This window comes from Carettochelys insculpta, chromosome 17, assembly GCF_033958435.1.
Source record: "Carettochelys insculpta isolate YL-2023 chromosome 17, ASM3395843v1, whole genome shotgun sequence".
Classification (NCBI taxonomy): Eukaryota; Metazoa; Chordata; order Testudines; family Carettochelyidae; genus Carettochelys; species Carettochelys insculpta.
Genome location: NC_134153.1, coordinates 32,229,359 through 32,247,095, shown reverse-complemented (window position 1 = coordinate 32,247,095; position 17,737 = coordinate 32,229,359). Strand labels below are relative to the sequence as shown.

Genomic DNA, 17,737 nt, shown 5'->3' with positions numbered 1-17,737 from the left:
GCCTGCCTTTGAGGCAGCGCTATCCAGTGCTGCAACTTTGCTGTCCATATGCTCATGCCGATGTGCCAGGAGAGCAATGCCATCAGCAAAATCGATATCCTCTAATTGACGAGAGAAGGTCCACTGAATACCTCTCTGGTGTCCGCTTGTTGGTTTTAGCATAATCCAATCCATAACTGTAAGGAAAAGAATGGTGAGAGTAGACATCCCTGTCTCACGCCTGTTCGAACAGTGAAAGATTGCGTCAGAGTGCCATTATGTACAACCTGGCAAGTGGAGGGTTTGTAATTGGCTCGAATGAGATTAATGATCTTCTGGGGAATGCCATGATACTGCAACAGTCTCCACAGTGTATTTCTGTCTACACTATCAAAGACCTGTTCAAGGTCTATGAAAGTTATATACAGTGGGGAGTTCCATTCCAATGACTGTTCTATGATGATCCCCAAGGTTGTTATCGGGTCTACACATGATCTCTCACTTGGAAAACCAGCTTGTTCATCCCTCAACAGCCTGTCAGTCTCTGCTTTCATTCTTTCCAACAGGATCCTGTTAAAGACTTTCCCAGGAACAGACAGCAGAGTGATACCTCTCCAGTTTCTGCATTCATTCAAACTTCCTTTCTTGGGTATTTTAATTATATGTCCATGTTTCCAGTCTCGTGGTATTTCCTTGGTGTCCCATATTCTGCCAAAGAGTTCGTACAGCATGTCTGTGGAGGTTTCAAGGTCCACCTTCACTGCTTCTGAGGGAATGCAGTCTGGCCCTGGAGCTGTTCCACTTTTCAGCAGAGAAATGGCCTCCCTTGTCTCCTCTGCAGTTGGTCTGTCTGTATTTACCCCCCTCTTGGGGGGACCTTTTAGTCATGGGCAGGCTGTGCTTGCCCACTCCCTTGGTTCTCCAATAGGAACTGGCATATCTGCCTTCTGGCAGGCTCCTGCAGCCCACAGGCAGCAGTCTGCCACAGTACCCAGAATGCTATGGGGATTAGGAAACTGTGGGATAGGTTCCCACAATGCACTACTGTAGCAGTTGATGTTTGACAATTGAGTGTGGCAGCAATAAGTTGACTCTGTGAGGAGCATGTGGGGAGGTGAGGATGGTCAAATTCAATCTTAAAAATTCCAGATTTACAAAATCGATATTAAGAAATTCAAATTTATCTCATAGTATAGATGCTACCTTAGGCTATGTCTACATAGCTATCCCGAAATAGCTGCTTGTATCTAAGAAATACGCTTGTTGCCTTGAAACAGTTTTTAGAGATAAAAAGTGTGCTATTCCTGCATCCCTGTACACCTCATTGCATGAGTATAGGGATCCCTCAAAAAAGGGCTTTATTTCAGCATGTGGCTCCATTTAGACAGTGCTGAAATAGCCTATTCCAAAATCCACTCAAAGTAAGCTATGGAATTTTGAGGTTAGGCTGTCATGCAGGCACAGCCCTAGGGGAGTCCCATATCATCGAAAAGTGTTGCAACTGTAAGAACTTTCATTCCAGGGTGCAGAAAGAAGGCAATAGTCACTTGAGGGCCCTCCTCCTGGAGGCCGCTCTTTGCCCAGCCTTGGAGATGGCCTGGCCAGATGCAACACCCAGTACTTTGGCCTTGGTGTGTAGTGCACTCCTGGCACTGGGCTGTACCCCTCACTGGTCCTCTTTGCTGGTGCCCAAGAAGATGGCCAATAAGAGGAACCCTACACTGAGCAAGTCAGATCAAGGAGCATTGGGCAAAGGACCACGGCTTGGTCTGCCGGCCCACACCAGAGCCACAAGAGGGCACATCTCCCAGGGGACCTCTTGGACCCAAACTGATGGTGCAGTCAATGCCTTCCCAGTTTCTCACCATCCAGGAGAGGAATCTGCTATCCCAGCCAGCATTGCATGCAGTGATGGACCCAGGGAATGCTCCCTGTGAGGGCAAGGCAGCCATGAAAAGCTTCCAGAAGGCAAATGCCTGGCTTCCAGAGAGGGATGGCATTGCAGGCTTGAAGGCAGCATAGATTCCGTGCTTAGATATGAATGTGATAAGCCTTGTAAAAATACTGTCCAGATAGGTGGAGATGAGGGAGGTGTAGGTTTCTTGGCCACATATCCTGACTTTGTTGCTATCTTTCTGACAACACTAAAGAAGGGCTTGTATACTTTCTTCCTCAGACTGCATGAAGTGGAAATGCAGAGAGCTATGGTTCCAGTAACGTCAGCGAATGCTGGCTAACGCGGAGTGTGGGAGACCACTTGAATGTTAGGGTTGGTGTGCACTGCTGCAGTAAATTAATCCAACTTAACGCAATGTTGGTTATGGGACCAACTGAGTCAACAGGGAAGTGTCTCGTGCTGACCTCCCTTACGCTTCCTGAGGAGGCAGAGTGCCCAAAGCACTCTCCCACTGATTTAGCGTGTCTTTACCTGACCTCCTAAAGCAACACGTGCTGCATCTATTGCAGTAGTGCTGCAGGTATACACATGCACTTAGATGTTTGTTCTGTTTCCGGGATCTGCAACAGCTGAGATATTTAGGGTTTAAAAGTCTTATTTTAGCTTAGTTTTCCAAAGTTCACCAATTTGTTTTTTTAAAGATTTCATCCTTCTTTATGGTTCTTCCCCTGAAGTTTTTGATCCATGTTTGCAACCTTGAGTGCAGCTAGTTGAAGTTTAGTAATGTTGGATTTCCATAACGTTTTAAAAACAATTTTCAGAGAATTACCACAGGTTGTTTTCCCACATGGAAGTTGTCGGTTCTTGTTCCATTTGTTATCATTGTGCTGCATTTCTGAAGTATGCAAACTTCACCTGTCAGATTCTCCTCACAGCAGGGACCCTTATTATATGTCACCAAAAGTCTTGCACTTCTGTCTGAGCTCCTGGGCACAGCAGTATCCCTGCCTGGCACTGGCAAGCATCAGAGTGACTGCACCAGATCTCAGAGATGAAATGTGCTTGTGACACCTCAGAGTTCCCAAGTCCCACTAGATACTTTCGTTTAATCACCTACTCTTCCCAAGAGAGCCAAAGATTTTTGTTGTCTTGGGGCCTTGGCATTCTGCTACTGCAACCCAGTGTGCACAAGCTCTGCCCTACTCTGCTGCTGGCTGTATGGGAAGAGCTAAACAGCATCACTGCAGGCTGGGGATGCCTTCACTAAAGACGATCCAGCAAAGTAAGGCAGATGTGTGTCTTGACCTCTGGCAAGTGGGAGGTGCCATGGGATTTGGCACCATGTAAGAGGAGAGGATCTTCAACAATGGATTTCCCTGGCTGCTAGTCTCACCATAAAACCTGGGTCTTTGGTGAAGTGGAGACTTACTGTGGAGACAAGTAGCCAGTTTATGTGGGAGCACTTGTCTCTGAGACTCAGCAAACTCATTACGTCTGTTAGCATCAAGCACCTTCTTTCTTCTGTTCTCTCTGTGCAGGCACTACTAGAGAAAGAGAGAGAGAAGAAGTCTTTGCTGGAGGCACTGCTCCATACCCAGGGAGAGCTTACAGAAGCCTGTCAGCAGCTGGAGCATCTCCGCCAGGAGGTGAAGAAGCAACAGAAGGAGCAGGTCAGTTTGACCAGCAGAGAGCAGTGACAAGGAGGACACTTCCATTCCAACACAAGGACAGAAAAAGACAGAGGTGAAAGAAGAGAGAAAAGGGAAAAGAGGCAGGAACTGTAGGACAGTGCAGAGCTGGGAAAGGAGGAGTGGGGCAGAGAGGTGGAACAGAGAGAGGGCTGAGCCTGAGCAAAGACCTGATATGCCAGAGAGCTCAGTAAAGGGAAGGGAAGTTAGAGGCAGAGATGGCAGCCAGGTGAGTTTTGTGCACACAGGTGAAGCAAAGACAGGAAGATGTGGTTGAGGAGAGGAACTTTGGGGCACAGGGTTGGATGTATCATAGCTGTCAGTGACTCACTTTTTGGCCTGGTTACAGGACACTGTGGACGGACTGCAAGCTGAGCTCCTGGAATCTCGGAGTAAGATGGAGGCAATGGAGAGCAGGCACCAGGAAGAGGTTAAACTCCTCAAACGGGAAATAGACATTCTCCTCCGGCAGCGAGACGTCCTGAGGAACCAGGTGACTGCAGTGGGCACAGGGCAAGGAGGATTACATCCACGTTGATGGCAGTCCTCCTACCTGTTGCTCACCCTACATATGACCCTACCTTGCTACTCACCCTTGATCCTGGCTGGGCAGAGGAGGAAAGTCCCTTTGTCTGTTGCCTGCCTGCTCATCCCTGCTCCCAATTAGTGGGAACGGTCCCTCTCCCCGCCATTTTGCTGCTTATCCTGATCACACCCTGAGCTTGACTGGCAAGTGCAGGCTCTCTGCCTGCAACCTGCCGTTCACACCTGATCCCAGCTACAGAGAGACAGGTCTCCATCTGTCATACTGCTGCTGGTTTCACATCTAAAGGTGTGGAAAGATGGGGGAACAATCTCCTTTACTGGAGTCTCCAAAGATATGAGCAACATCTAATCTCCGCTTGGCACGCCGAAGATCAGATGATACTTTACCTTGCTTGTTTGCTTTCCCCATAGGAAACAGGAAGGCTGAGGCATGCTTCAACCTCTGACTCCTCCACTGTTCTGTCCTATTTCAGGTGCAAGACCTACTGGTCACCAAAGACTCCTGGCAACAGATTGGCCTGGAGACTCAGCAACAACTGAATGAGGTGCAAGAATTATCCAACCAGAAGACGCTGGAGGCTGCTCATATCCAGAAGTTGCTAGAGGGGGAGAGGAACCGGTGGGAGGAGGCGGAGCATCAGATCGCAGAGCTCCAGACCACGCTCAGAGCCCTGGAGGGGGAGAGGAGCCGGCGGGAGGAGGCGGAGCATCAGATCACAGAGCTCCAGACCACGCTCAGAGCCCTGGAGGGGGAGAGGAGCCGGTGGGAGGAGGCGGAGCGTGAGAACGCAGAGCTCCAGACCATGCTCAGAGCCCTGGAGGGGGAGAGGAGCCGGCGGGAGGAGGCGGAGCGTGAGAACGCAGAGCTCCAGACCACGCTCAGAGCCCTGGAGGGGGAGAGGAGCCGGCGGGAGGAGGCGGAGCATCAGATCACAGAGCTCCAGACCATGCTCAGAGCCCTGGAGGGGCAGAGGAGCCGGCGGGAGGAGGCGGAGCATCAGATCGCAGAGCTCCAGACCACGCTCAGAGCCCTGGAGGGGGAGAGGAGCCGGCGGGAGGCAGCGGAGCGTGAGAACACAGAGCTCCAGACCACGTTCAGAGCCCTGGAGGGGGAGAGGAGCCGGCGGGAGGAGGCGGAGCATCAGATCACAGAGCTCCAGACCACGCTCAGAGCCCTGGAGGGGGAGAGGAGCCGGCGGGAGGAGGCGGAGCGTGAGAACGCAGAGCTCCAGACCACGCTCAGAGCCCTGGAGGGGGAGAGGAGCCGGCGGGAGGAGGCGGAGCATCAGATCACAGAGCTCCACACCACGCTCAGAGCCCTGGAGGGGGAGAGGAGCCGGTGGGAGGAGGCGGAGCGTGAGAACGCAGAGCTCCAGACCATGCTCAGAGCCCTGGAGGGGGAGAGGAGCCGGCGGGAGGAGGCGGAGCGTGAGAACGCAGAGCTCCAGACCACACTCAGAGTCCGGGAGAGGAGCCGGCGGGAGGAGGCGGAGCATCAGATCACAGAGCTCCAGACCACGCTCAGAGCCCTGGAGGGGGAGAGGAGCTGGCGGGAGGAGGCGGAGCATCAGATCACAGAGCTCCAGACCACGCTCAGAGCCCTGGAGGGGGAGAGGAGCCGGCGGGAGGCAGTGGAGCGTGAGAACACAGAGCTCCAGACCACGCTCAGAGCCCTGGAGGGGGAGAGGAGCCGGCGGGAGGAGGCGGAGCGTGAGAACGCAGAGCTCCAGACCACGCTCAGAGCCCTGGAGGGGGAGAGGAGCCGGTGGGAGGAGGCAGAGCGTGAGAACGCAGAGCTCCAGACCATGCTCAGAGCCCTGGAGGGGGAGAGGAGCCGGCGGGAGGAGGCGGAGCGTGAGAACGCAGAGCTCCAGACCACGCTCAGAGCCCTGGAGGGGGAGAGGAGCCGGCGGGAGGAGGCGGAGCATCAGATCACAGAGCTCCAGACCACGCTCAGAGCCCTGGAGGGGGAGAGGAGCCGGCGGGAGGAGGCGGAGCGTGAGAACGCAGAGCTCCAGACCATGCTCAGAGCCCTGGAGGGGGAGAGGAGCCGGCGGGAGGAGGCGGAGCGTGAGAACGCAGAGCTCCAGACCACTCTCAGAGCCCTGGAGGGGGAGAGGAGCCGGCGGGAGGAGGCGGAGCATCAGATCACAGAGCTCCAGACCACGCTCAGAGCCCTGGAGGGGGAGAGGAGCCGGCGGGAGGAGGCAGAGCATCAGATCACAGAGCTCCAGACCACGCTCAGAGCCCTGGAGGGGGAGAGGAGCCGGCGGGAGGAGGCGGAGCGTGAGAACACAGAGCTCCAGACCACGCTCAGAGCCCTGGAGGGGCAGAGGAGCCGGCGGGAGGAGGCGGAGCATCAGATCGCAGAGCTCCAGACCACGCTCAGAGCCCTGGAGGGGGAGAGGAGCCGGCGGGAGGCAGCGGAGCGTGAGAACACAGAGCTCCAGACCACGCTCAGAGCCCTGGAGGGGGAGAGGAGCTGGCGGGAGGAGGCGGAGCATCAGATCGCAGAGCTCCAGACCACGCTCAGAGCCCTGGAGGGGGAGAGGAGCCGGCGGGAGGAGGCGGAGCGTGAGAACACAGAGCTCCAGACCACGCTCAGAGCCCTGGAGGGGCAGAGGAGCCGGCGGGAGGAGGCGGAGCGTGAGAACGCAGAGCTCCAGACCACGCTCAGAGCCCTGGAGGGGGAGAGGAGCCGGCGGGAGGCAGCGGAGCGTGAGAACACAGAGCTCCAGACCACGCTCAGAGCCCTGGAGGGGGAGAGGAGCCGGCGGGAGGAGGCAGAGCATCAGATCACAGAGCTCCAGACCACGCTCAGAGCCCTGGAGGGGCAGAGGAGCCGGCGGGAGGAGGCGGAGCATCAGATCGCAGAGCTCCAGACCACGCTCAGAGCCCTGGAGGGGGAGAGGAGCCGGCGGGAGGCAGCGGAGCGTGAGAACACAGAGCTCCAGACCACGCTCAGAGCCCTGGAGGGGGAGAGGAGCTGGCGGGAGGAGGCGGAGCGTGAGAACGCAGAGCTCCAGACCACGCTCAGAGCCCTGGAGGGGGAGAGGAGCCAGCGGGAGGAGGCGGAGCATCAGATCGCAGAGCTCCAGACCACGCTCAGAGCCCTGGAGGGGGAGAGGAGCCGGCGGGAGGAGGTGGAGCATCAGGTCGCAGAGCTCCAGGCCACGCTCAGAGCCCTGGATGCTGAAAGAACCAGGTAGGCTGAAATCAGATGTGTTATAGGCTAGGTATTTTTCCCATCTTAACTGATTCCTTCTCTCAAGTCTGTGCTTGCATGCTGATCAGGGAGCTTCTCCAAAGCATCTCAGGTGTGCGTATGTTCTCACATTGGGGTGCCTGTGCTGCACCATGTAGCAGTTGTCAGTTTCCTTTGGACTGGGGTTAGTAAAGGTACTCCTTAGAGACCTGGCCTTGGCCAGCTGTGCCCCCGGGAGCCCTTTGGATTTCTCATGGTTCAGAATGAGCATCCAGTTGCTTTACCTAGCTGCTGGCTTTTAATGGCGTTTGAAATGCCTGAGTGCATTGACATTCATGCACATAGACACCATTCACAAAGTATGGAGCCTCTGACTTCATGGGTGCTCCCAAGACTTGATCCCCAGCTTTCCAACATCCTGCAGCGGCTGAGTCCATCTCCCTGAGTCTGGGTAGTTGGCGCAGCTGAAGTGTACAAGTTCTTCTCACGTTTCTCCAGCTCTGAACCAACAAGGCATTACCATTCTGTGTAGTTGAAGTAGTAGGTCTCAGCTGCTTGACCCAACCCAAGCACTAAGCTGGGGCTTCCAGTCTGATTTATCTCCTCAAGCCCCTCTTTCCAGCTTTGTTTAATGCTGCATTTGTGTTGTATTTTTCCCTGTGCACCTGGAGAATGAGATACATAGTGCTGCTTCAAGAACAGTGCCCCTCACACACACACAGCTGTGTCTTGTGCTTAGGAAGGACTGTGACTGACTTGAGTCCCTCACTTTCAGAACCTGGAGAGGGTACCCAGGAGCTCTCCTTGGCCATCTCAGTGTTTTCAGTATCCACGTTGGCAGCTTTAGCCTTAAGAGACTCAGAGTGGTGTCCCCTCTCTGACTAATATGACTTCATCAGAATACCCCCATGACTGGGGTCTTCAAGATCTATTGCTTGATTTTCCTCTTTAATTGCCAAGTATATCCCAGTGTGTCAGATAAACTGCCACTGTTCATCTTCAGCTATGTTGCCATTGAAGCCAATCCTACAGCCTTGTGCTGGATGCAGTCTCATCTGGTCTCAAAATCTTTTCCCCATGGGCAATTGCAGCTGTTGGCCGGGTGACAGCCAATATTGAAGTCGGGCCAGGTGACTGACTCTTTCACACCCTGAGCAGCTGAACAATCTGCAGTGCATGTGAAGAAAAGGGCAAGGACTAATCTGCATGGAGAATGACTGTGATTCTTCACAGGATGATCAGCCTCTACCGAATGGCCATTCTATCTCCTTTGGCCCATTTTCACAGGAAGCCAAATTTTGTTTTCAGTCCAAACCTGGAATAAGACCTCATGTCATTCCATCTGAACCACTACCACCTAGTAAAGCAGGGACAAGAAAACCTTTATTCAGTTTGCACTACTTCCACAAAACACTCTGTCATTAGCACCAGCTGACATCCAGAGTCTGAGGATGAATCTGTAAAGACAGGATCTCCAAGTAAATTGAGTGAGGGCAGCAGATGGCCTTGGCTGATGATCAGGAGGATCACCAACACTAGCAGTGATCTGGGATTGATGTGTTGAGGCAGCTGAGGTCTATTACTGCTTCAGTATAAGCTAAATTTCAACCTCTTATTCCCAGTTTTGTGTCAAGTGAAATGAATGTTCTCACAAAGCCAGAGCAGAGAAAGTGAAGAGTTAGCCCCAGGATGGGATTGTATTAACCATGCTGAAAGTAAAAAGACTGATTGTTTTAGCAGTGCTGGGAGAAGAAGAGTTCCATAAATACACAGAGGCTGCCTAGGGGTGAAATCTGCACAGCAAAGAACGCATAGTTGCTAGGTCTTATAGAGCAACTGGAAACAGCTAGATTAAAGCCCTGAGAATTGCTTCTCTGGGGTTCAGTTTAAAAGTTCACAATGCACAGAGAAGTAAATTAGTCAGCATACGCAAGTCCACAAACCAAACCCAAAATTGGAGACAAAACCTGATTGTGTCTGACTAAACATCCCCTTGCTACTCACATATCTTTTATTCCAAGGTGCGGTCCTTTCTAGGTATGGGTATTACTGAAAAATTCCATACCTGCTTCCAGGCTTATTACATCTTGGTATCGCTCCTCTGGCCCCACAAAGACTGCAGCAGGAGATCTCTGCTTCAGTTCATATCTCACTGTCTTCCTGTTGGCTCAGCTTGCTCCCTGCCAACACTGTGGAGATTTCCATGGACCCACTGTCCCCAGATTTATAACCCTTAACAGGTAATTTAGGTAAGGGAATGGCTGGGCTGTCTAGAAGAGGGTAGTGGCCCTCCCATCCATCACAAGGGAAAATAGTGAGATGGAAAAAACTGCAGATGGTACAAAACTATTCAAGATTGTTGGCAAAGGTAGCTGTGAAGAGTTACAAATGGGATCCCACTGACCGGATGACTGGCAACAAAATGTCAGATGAAACTCCTGGTTGATAAGTGCAAAGTAATGCACATTGGAAGGCATACTCCCAAGTACAGAAATAGAAAACGTTGGGCTATGAAATAATTATTTGTTACGACGTGAGAGAGAGGGAGTTCAGCCTTCGTCTGAAAACATTAGCTCAATGTGCAGCAGCGGACAACAAAGGTAACTGGATGTTAGGAATAATTAGAAACAGGATAGATAGTAAAGCAGGAAATGTCATCGTAGTTCTATATAAATCAGTGCACTGCTGGGCATTCCATCTCTAAAACGAAAGTTAGAGTTGGAAAACATTCAGAGAAGGGCAACAAAACAAAACGATTAGAATTATGGAAAGATTTAACAGCAGGGAGGCCAACAGACTTTCTGGGCCCCTGGGCGGGGTGTGTGTGGCTATGTGCTTCTGGAAGGGGTGGGGACTCAGGTCGAAGGGGCTGGAGGCAGTCCTCAGCACTGCCTGGAGTGCACCATTGTTCCCTGCCCTTCTCCCTGCCAGCCCTCAGAGCCCCCTGGAACATGCTGAATGGTGCTCCAGCAGCAATTTAAAGGGCCTGGAGTTCCAGCTGCCTCTGTTTCAGCAGTAGTGATGGTGGCCAGGAGCCCTGGGCGGTTTTGAGTTGGTGGATCTGTGGCAACTGCCCTCTTTGTTCCCTGTTGTTGACGGGCCTGTTTAAAGGCATAGATAAGAGACAGCAAAAGGGGCATATAGTAGGAATCTGTAACATCACGAATGCTATGAATAAAACGAGTAAGGAGCTGTCATTTACCTTTTCATATAACACATAAATCAGGAGTCACCTGATTAAAGTAATGGGATGCAGGTTTAAAGCGAACAGAAGAAAGTACTTCACACATCACAGTCAGCCTGTGGAACTTGTTGCCAAGGGATGTTGTGAAGGCCAGAAGTATAACTGGGTTCAAAAAGGAGTCAGATAAATCTTGGTAGTCAGGATGGTCAGGGACACAACTGCAAGCTCTGGATGTCCATAAACTTGTGAGTGTCAAAAGCTGGGATTGAATGGCAGGGGTTGATCACCTGAAAAATTCCCACAGTTTGTTCATTCCCTCTGAAGCAACCCTGTTGTAAGATGGGACCCTGGGCTGGATGGACTGTTGGTCTGACCCACTCTGGCCGTTCTCATGTGATCATTTCTCCCCCTTTAAAAACATCCGATACGAGCACAAAGCTGCAGTGCTGACTTGGGGCTGAGCAGAGTGTTCGTGGAGCTAACAATGGGCAGTGCCTTCTCTCCTGTCAGATGTGACTTGTGAGGGCTTGTTAAATATTATACCTCCTGGCAAAGAGTCCTGGGGTTACAGAGGCCCCTTTTCTGCCCCCACAGTCATGATACCACTAAGTTCATGGACACCCCCTTTTGTGGTGTTGTCAGGCTTACAGAGAGTCTCCCTGCCTTTGTCACAGAGCTGCCAGGATCACAGAAGCCCTCACTTCCCATTGTCTTCAGAGCATCATTCCCCCCAGCTCCAGGCCCTGAGCTGCCAGGGCCACAGTGCCCCCGCCCCCAACACTTCTCCCCCACTCCAGGCCCTGAACTGCTAGAATCATGGTGCCCCTTCTCTGTTTCAGCTTGGCTCTGGCCCTGAAGGAGAAAGAGCCAAGACTCAGGACCCTCCAAGAGAGAGATGTGGCTCAGCAGAATGAAATCATCAGCCTGCATACAGCCATTCACCAGGCTCAGCAGCTCAGTTCTGAACACATACAAGAGATCCAGGAGCTCAACACCCAGGTACCCTGCACACCAGCTCTCCCTTTTTCAGCAGCATATCTGCCATTCCCAGGGCCAGTCCCACCTGCGCCTCCCACCCACTGTACATTCATCTCTGTCCTCTCCTCTACTGCTTTCACTCCTGTCATGCGGCCTCCTCTCTCCTCACCTGCTTGCAGCACTGTGGCTGTGGTGGCAAGGCCTGGACCTGCTCTGCCCTTCCTACATTGCACCTCCCGCTTACAGACCCTGAGCCCCCAGAGGAGAACAGCAGATGCTAATGGGGCATCTCACTGCTTCACATATGGCTGCTGGCTCCAGGTGGCTGTGCCTAGCTCTGCAAAGCGTTAACTTCTCTCTCCAACATCTCAGACACACAGCACAGAAGATGACTGTCTCCTTGCTCCTGCCTCCATAGTTATCCTCCCCTCAGCAGCCTCTCTCACCGCATGCATTTCTTCTGGTTTCTTTCTGAGGGGGTGGGACATGGTGAGGCGGGGAGCGGTAATTTGCATTTTCCTTCAGGTGGCAAGCTCTTGGCTCATGAAGGTCGCAGGGCTCATTTCCAACCTTACCTCTGCTGTTCCTTGGCTTTGTGTGTTTGGCTATAGGAAAATGTCTGCCGAAAAGCAGCTTTCGCCATCCCTCTCCATACTCATCCCTGGCCTCACAGTAGTCATGCACAGTGAGCAAGAGCCTGTTTCTCCTTGCTACAGGTCCACTCGCTCAGGCAGGCAGTGCTAGAGAAAGAAGCTGGCTTACTGGCCCATGAGGAGCAGCTGTCACAGGATCTGGAGGAGTCTCGGGCAGGCAAGCAGCAGTTGAGGGATTTGCTACAGATGATAGAGGTGGAGGCATCGCAGCGGCACCTGAGTCTTCGCAGCTCAGAGAGCCGGGCTGAGACACTGGCTGAGGAGTGCCACCTCACCAGAAGCGCCCGCTGTGAAGCTGAGTCCCTGCTGGCCAGGCTGCACACCGTTTTGCAGAACACGCTGTATGGCGGCACTCTGACAAATGGGGACCTTGTCACATGGAGTGCAAGTGAGTGTGACTGTGACTGTGCGCATGGCCTAGGAGGCCGGGTGGCACTGTCCCTCAGCTGGAAAGGCTTTAAGCCTACCGTGGGAGAGCTGGGAGTGCCCTTCCTAGTCTTGCTTTCCTGATGCCTATTGTTTCCCAGTGCCCTAGGTCTGGTTGGGGAAGGCTAGGAACAGTGGGAAACCCTTTCTTCTTTTGGAGATACCCCTGTGGGTGCTCACTCCAGGTGGTGGTGCAGTTCTGTGCCTTCTCTTGGAGGTTTCTACAGCAGTACTCGGGCCGGTCCTGCACATCTGGAGCCTGCCTCACACCCCCATCATGTCTTAATAGCTCATGTACATGACCATTCTCATTGGTTTCTTCTCTGCCATCCCCAGCTTGAGGCAAGAGTCAGCAGAGTGGTCTGAGATACTTTTGTCTTCCTCTGTTTTTCCCTTAGTTTTACCCTCTTGTTAGTCAGGTAAGTTCTTTCCTTTTCCTAATCCCTCAAAATCCCACAAATAGTTTTCCTCCTTTCTGTTTTGCCTCTCAGCTAGCCAATCAATGCTGACTGGGCTTGGCCACCCGGGGATACTGTCTCTGTATTGGATTGTCACTCACAAAGTATTAAATGTTGGGGGGGGTGTCCCACGTCCCCTAGAAATGTGCTTATTACAGCAAGTTAAAAGCCAGGGCACAAGAGGACAGAGAGCTCCGGCTTAAACTGCTGTAATGCAGAATCTCTTGGAAGTGCCTCAGAGCCAGCTGTGGGCTCCTTGTCCCCTACCACAACCCTGTTTCCTGGTAGGGGAGCCCTGTTTCTTTTCCCTGTCTCCATGCCCTTTTAGGGAGGGCTCAGTAGGCTGTGGGATTGCATTACATGCTTTATTCCCCTCCCCTATTTTTCTTTAGGAGCCATTTCTCTCCCCCTGTCTCAGGCGTCCGAGAGGGGTCTCTGTCATCCCGGGCTGAAGGGAAAGCCAGCAGGGCTCAATGCATGACTGGCAACTGCAGCTCATGTCTGTACGAGATCTGCAACCAAACTATAGTTCAACCCCTTTGGTTGGCACAAACAGGACTGTGGAGCCCAGAGCAGAAATCTGGGCTGTTGGCAAGCGTGAGGCAGTCTCTGTCTCTAAAGCCTGATGGAGCACAGAGGGGAGGCCTAATCCCCACAAAGCTCACTTCAAAGAGAGCTAAGGTTGTGTTGTGAATGGGAGGTGACCTCAGCCACAGCAACCATTGGCATCTGGTGAGACATGTAATGGGCAGTCAGTGCAACGTGCAGTGTGTCACCTAGTCACTGTCACATCTATGGGACCTGCTTGTGGGCGGTCTCCAAACTGCCGGCTTCTCCTATGTGTGAGCAGCGCTCTCACTGGTGATTCTTCAGCCAAACGCTGACCCCAGGGCTTTTTTTCCAGAACAGGATCATGTTTGTGGGCTGACTGGGCCTCAGCCTAAGGACCTCCCTGTGGAGCTCACAGCAGAGAAGGTGGCAACAGCAGTCTGGGACCTACACCAGGACCCCAGGCAAACTGCGCAGGATCAGGTAACTGCTCTCCTTAGTGCACGCACTTTCCCTGCCCTGTGCTGAGTTCAAGCAGCAACATAAGATGCTGTGGCTGAACCAGCTCTAGTGCCTTGGGCCAGTGCAGCCTAGACTGTTCCATCCTGGACAGAGGGGAATACCCTCTTAGTCATGACTTTTCTTCTTTCTGACCCTGCCCTAGCTACCTGTGCCCTGGGCTTCTCCTCTCCTCTGCCCACCTTCTCTCTTGGCACTGGGCACGTGCTGCTTCCAATAGCCTTTCCTGCTTTATCCAGGATGATGCCAGGAACAAGGCTCAGAGGCTGGAGCAGGAGCTGAGCAAGAAGGAGGCTGAGATGGACTGTCTCAGTGCCTGCACCCAAGAGCTGCAGAAGTGGTTGGCCCAAAGCCATGAAGGTATGGCTGCCGTCCTTCCCACTGTACCAGGCCCACTCTGTTTTGCCAGGAAGAGGGGGAGGATGACCTTTGGAGGAGAGGGGGAGTCACCATGAGAGGCCACACACACTGACTCTCCTGAGCAGACTGTATCTCTTTGCAAAGAAGAGACAGCCTGGTTCCCTGTTGTACTTGAAGAGTCCTCTCCTTTCTTCCTGCTCTTTGCTACCTGGGGCTTTTTGAGTCACAGAACCCCTTCTTCTCCGCTCTCTAGCATACTAGCTCTGTCGCCTTCCCTGTAATTCTTACATTATTGCAGTTGGCACTTAATCATTTGCCTCTGCTGCCTTCCCCACTTTTCTGCAATCTGCTACTCCTGCCTCCTTAGCCCTTCCCTTCCTACCTAGCCTCATACAGTCTCTCAGCACAGGCTGTGTCTGAAGCTCCTGTCCTCAGCAAAGTGCTTTGTGGAGACACTGTCTCTTGTCTGCCCAGTAACATCTCATGTACAACAACCCCTTGAACAGCTCACACTCTGGGGCTTGACCTCAGCTATAGCACAGCAACTGCTCCTTTAGATGGAGCTAGTTGTCCTGTCTCTCTCACTCAGCTCCCGTGGCATCCAGTATTGTGGACCCCACCACACCACAGCTGTGGAGGCATCTTGGCTCCTCCATCTCATGGCACCTCTCATGGCCACCAAACACTTGGAATTGGCTGCCTTTCAATTGACTAGCTTGTCCTCTGTGTCCTGGCACCAAGAGAACAGAAGCGCCCCATCCTCCTTCCCAGTACCAGTCAGTACTGTATAGGCTTCTGTTGTGTTCCTTGCGCATAGTTGAACAGTTCTAGTTTTTTCAGTCTCGGTGGGAGAGCCCCTTGTTGCCTGTCTTGGAGCTCTTTTTAATTCTGCAGCAGCCTTTTGCAAATTTACTGCTCCCTTGCTTGTGGTAGCAAACCCCTGGGACACACACGTCCTTGGTTGGAGCCCCACATAGAATCATAGAACACTAGGACTGGAAGGGACCTCAAGAGGCCATTGAGTCCAGCCCCCTGCCCCAGTGGCAGTACCAAGTGCTGTCTAAACCATCCCTGATAGACATCTATCTAACCTGTTCTTAAATATCTCCAGCGATGGAGACTCCACGGCCTCCCTTGGCAATTTATTCCACTGTTTGACCACCCTGACAGTTAGGAACTTTTTCCTGATGTCCAACCTAAACCTCCCTTGCTGCAGTTTAAGCTCATTGCCTCTTGTTCTATCCTCAGAGGCCAAGAACAAGTTTTCTCTTTCCTCCTTATGACTCCCTTTTAGATACATCCGTCAGTGCTCATCTTTTTCCTTCTTAAGCATTCTCCCTTTGTAATCTTATCTGTCTTAGCTCTCACTATGACACTGATGATGCTGATCTGCACCACTTTATTGATCTAATTTCATTGGCTGCTCTTTGTTCATTCCCTCTGCCTGTGAACTCTGCTTTCACCCAAACTTTCGTAAGCCAAGTATCTCAGACCGAGGTATTTCCTTGGGCGTAACCCGAATCTCTTGGGTGTACTGGAGCCTGAAAAGCAAAGGGCAGTTTAATAGATTATGGTTCTTGCCCAGCATTGTTTGGTTTTGTTTTGGTTCCTCTTCTCCCCCTTCCCCGTTGCAGAGCTGCGGGTGGTAGAAGGGAAACAGGGTTCACTCCACGCCATGCTGCAAAAAGAGGAGGAACTTGCATCCTTGGAGAGGAGCCTTGAGGACACTGAGAAGCGAGAAAGAGAGATCATGGTGAGCCTGCCAGATGGTCCTGAAGCTTTGTTATGTAATGTCATTTCAAAGATAGTCTGGATGGAGCACTTTTAACACTGCATTCTTGGGAACAACTTGCCCCAGCCACAGAGCCACTAAATGGAAAATCCCTACACAGTGTAATCTGTCATATCTTTTATCTGATTTCTAGTGCTACCTGACATTGAACAAGTTTTCATTTCTCTCCTGCAGCTCTCCTGTCATCCCCTGCTATCCAGTCCTAGGCATCCCAGACAGGGTTGCTGAGCCACTTGGCTGCTGACACAGTATCCTCACTGTTCCAGTCTGATTCCTACCCCTAGAGTTCTGCTAATGTACTTCACTGCTATTCACACACACCACTGCTGTTTCAGGCATTGAATTTTCATGAGCCACTGACGATCTTCAGACACAGAGGAGTCTGCTCTAAGGAAGATGGGAGTTACAGTTGAGAGACACAGGCAGGGTTTGTTCACATGTGAATATCAGTAGCTGGGCAAGTGGTGAAGGTGAGAACCCTTTGGTGTGTGTGAAGGTGGCTGATATTGAGCAACATCTGGACAGAAATCCTGTGAGTTCTGGGGAGTAAGCTGTGGCCATAGTACAGATTGGTAAGGGGATAGTGGGAGCTCAGGAGTCTAAGTTTAGATTTAGATACTTTTGTAACTGGTAAGTTTTGTAAAACATCTCAAAGAGCCTTTTATAGCGTTTAAGCAGCACAGCCATCGAAAACTATGCATCATTAATCTATTGGAATTCTGTCATTAAAGTAATGGGTAATGGAGAACTGATTGATGTAATTTATTGGACTTCCAAGGCTTTGACAGTGTCCCTCAGAAGGGACTTTTAAGGAACCCAAGTAGTCATGGTATGACAGGCAAAGTATTGTTGTGGATCATTAACCAACTCTACAAAGACTTCAACATATGCTTTGCTGTACTAATGTGAGTAGTGTTACTAAGCTCATTGGAATTACTCACAGCAGTGAAATTAAGCACATGCACAAGAATTTGTACCATTAGAGCCTAAGAGGCAGAAAACAAAGAGAAGGAATGCTTAGTTTACTTTCATAGTTTAAAAAATGTTAACCACTCACTGCCCGAGGGCTCTGTGCTAGGAGTAGTGTTGTTTAATACATTAATCATCTGGAAAAAGAAGACGTATTGAGGAAGCAAAATACTCAGATAACATGCAGTTATTAAGATTAGTGAAGGCAGACTAATTTCGAAAGGACCTTACTAAGTTAGATAACTGGGCAAAAACGATGGCAAATGAATTTCCATATTGCTAAATGCAAAGAACATTCTTTTAAAATTGTAGTACCATTTTTTGAATTAATGGCATTACACAGATAATGGCATGCCCAGTTCTGATCAGCCCATGTGAGAGGGGTGCAGTAATGGAGATGCATGGTTCAGGACAGGTATGGAGAATGATTAGAGACCTCAATAAACTGACATGTGAAGAGATGGTGAAAAGAGGTGAATACGATACAGTAGGCAGGAGGATGAGGAAAGGTGTTAATGAGGATAGCTGGAAGGG

The 17,737-nt window shown here is 51.5% G+C and overlaps 1 protein-coding gene across 9 annotated transcripts in view; it reads left to right on the top strand.

Annotated features, from left to right (window-relative positions):
* The window catches only part of CEP250 (centrosomal protein 250), a 137,068-nt gene that overhangs the window by 82,138 nt on the left and 37,193 nt on the right, over window positions 1-17,737 (top strand). For 8 of the 9 annotated variants that reach the window (XM_075012198.1, XM_075012196.1, XM_075012197.1 and 5 more), the window contains 8 exons: window positions 3,415-3,546; window positions 3,914-4,057; window positions 4,584-7,315; window positions 11,339-11,498; window positions 12,194-12,518; window positions 13,919-14,046; window positions 14,322-14,442; window positions 16,077-16,195. In XM_075012198.1, the coding sequence (XP_074868299.1) occupies window positions 3,415-3,546; window positions 3,914-4,057; window positions 4,584-7,315; window positions 11,339-11,498; window positions 12,194-12,518; window positions 13,919-14,046; window positions 14,322-14,442; window positions 16,077-16,195 (3,861 nt within the window). The remainder of the gene's footprint in view (window positions 1-3,414; window positions 3,547-3,913; window positions 4,058-4,583; window positions 7,316-11,338; window positions 11,499-12,193; window positions 12,519-13,918; window positions 14,047-14,321; window positions 14,443-16,076; window positions 16,196-17,737) is intronic. The other variant, XM_075012205.1, reaches the window with a different exon arrangement.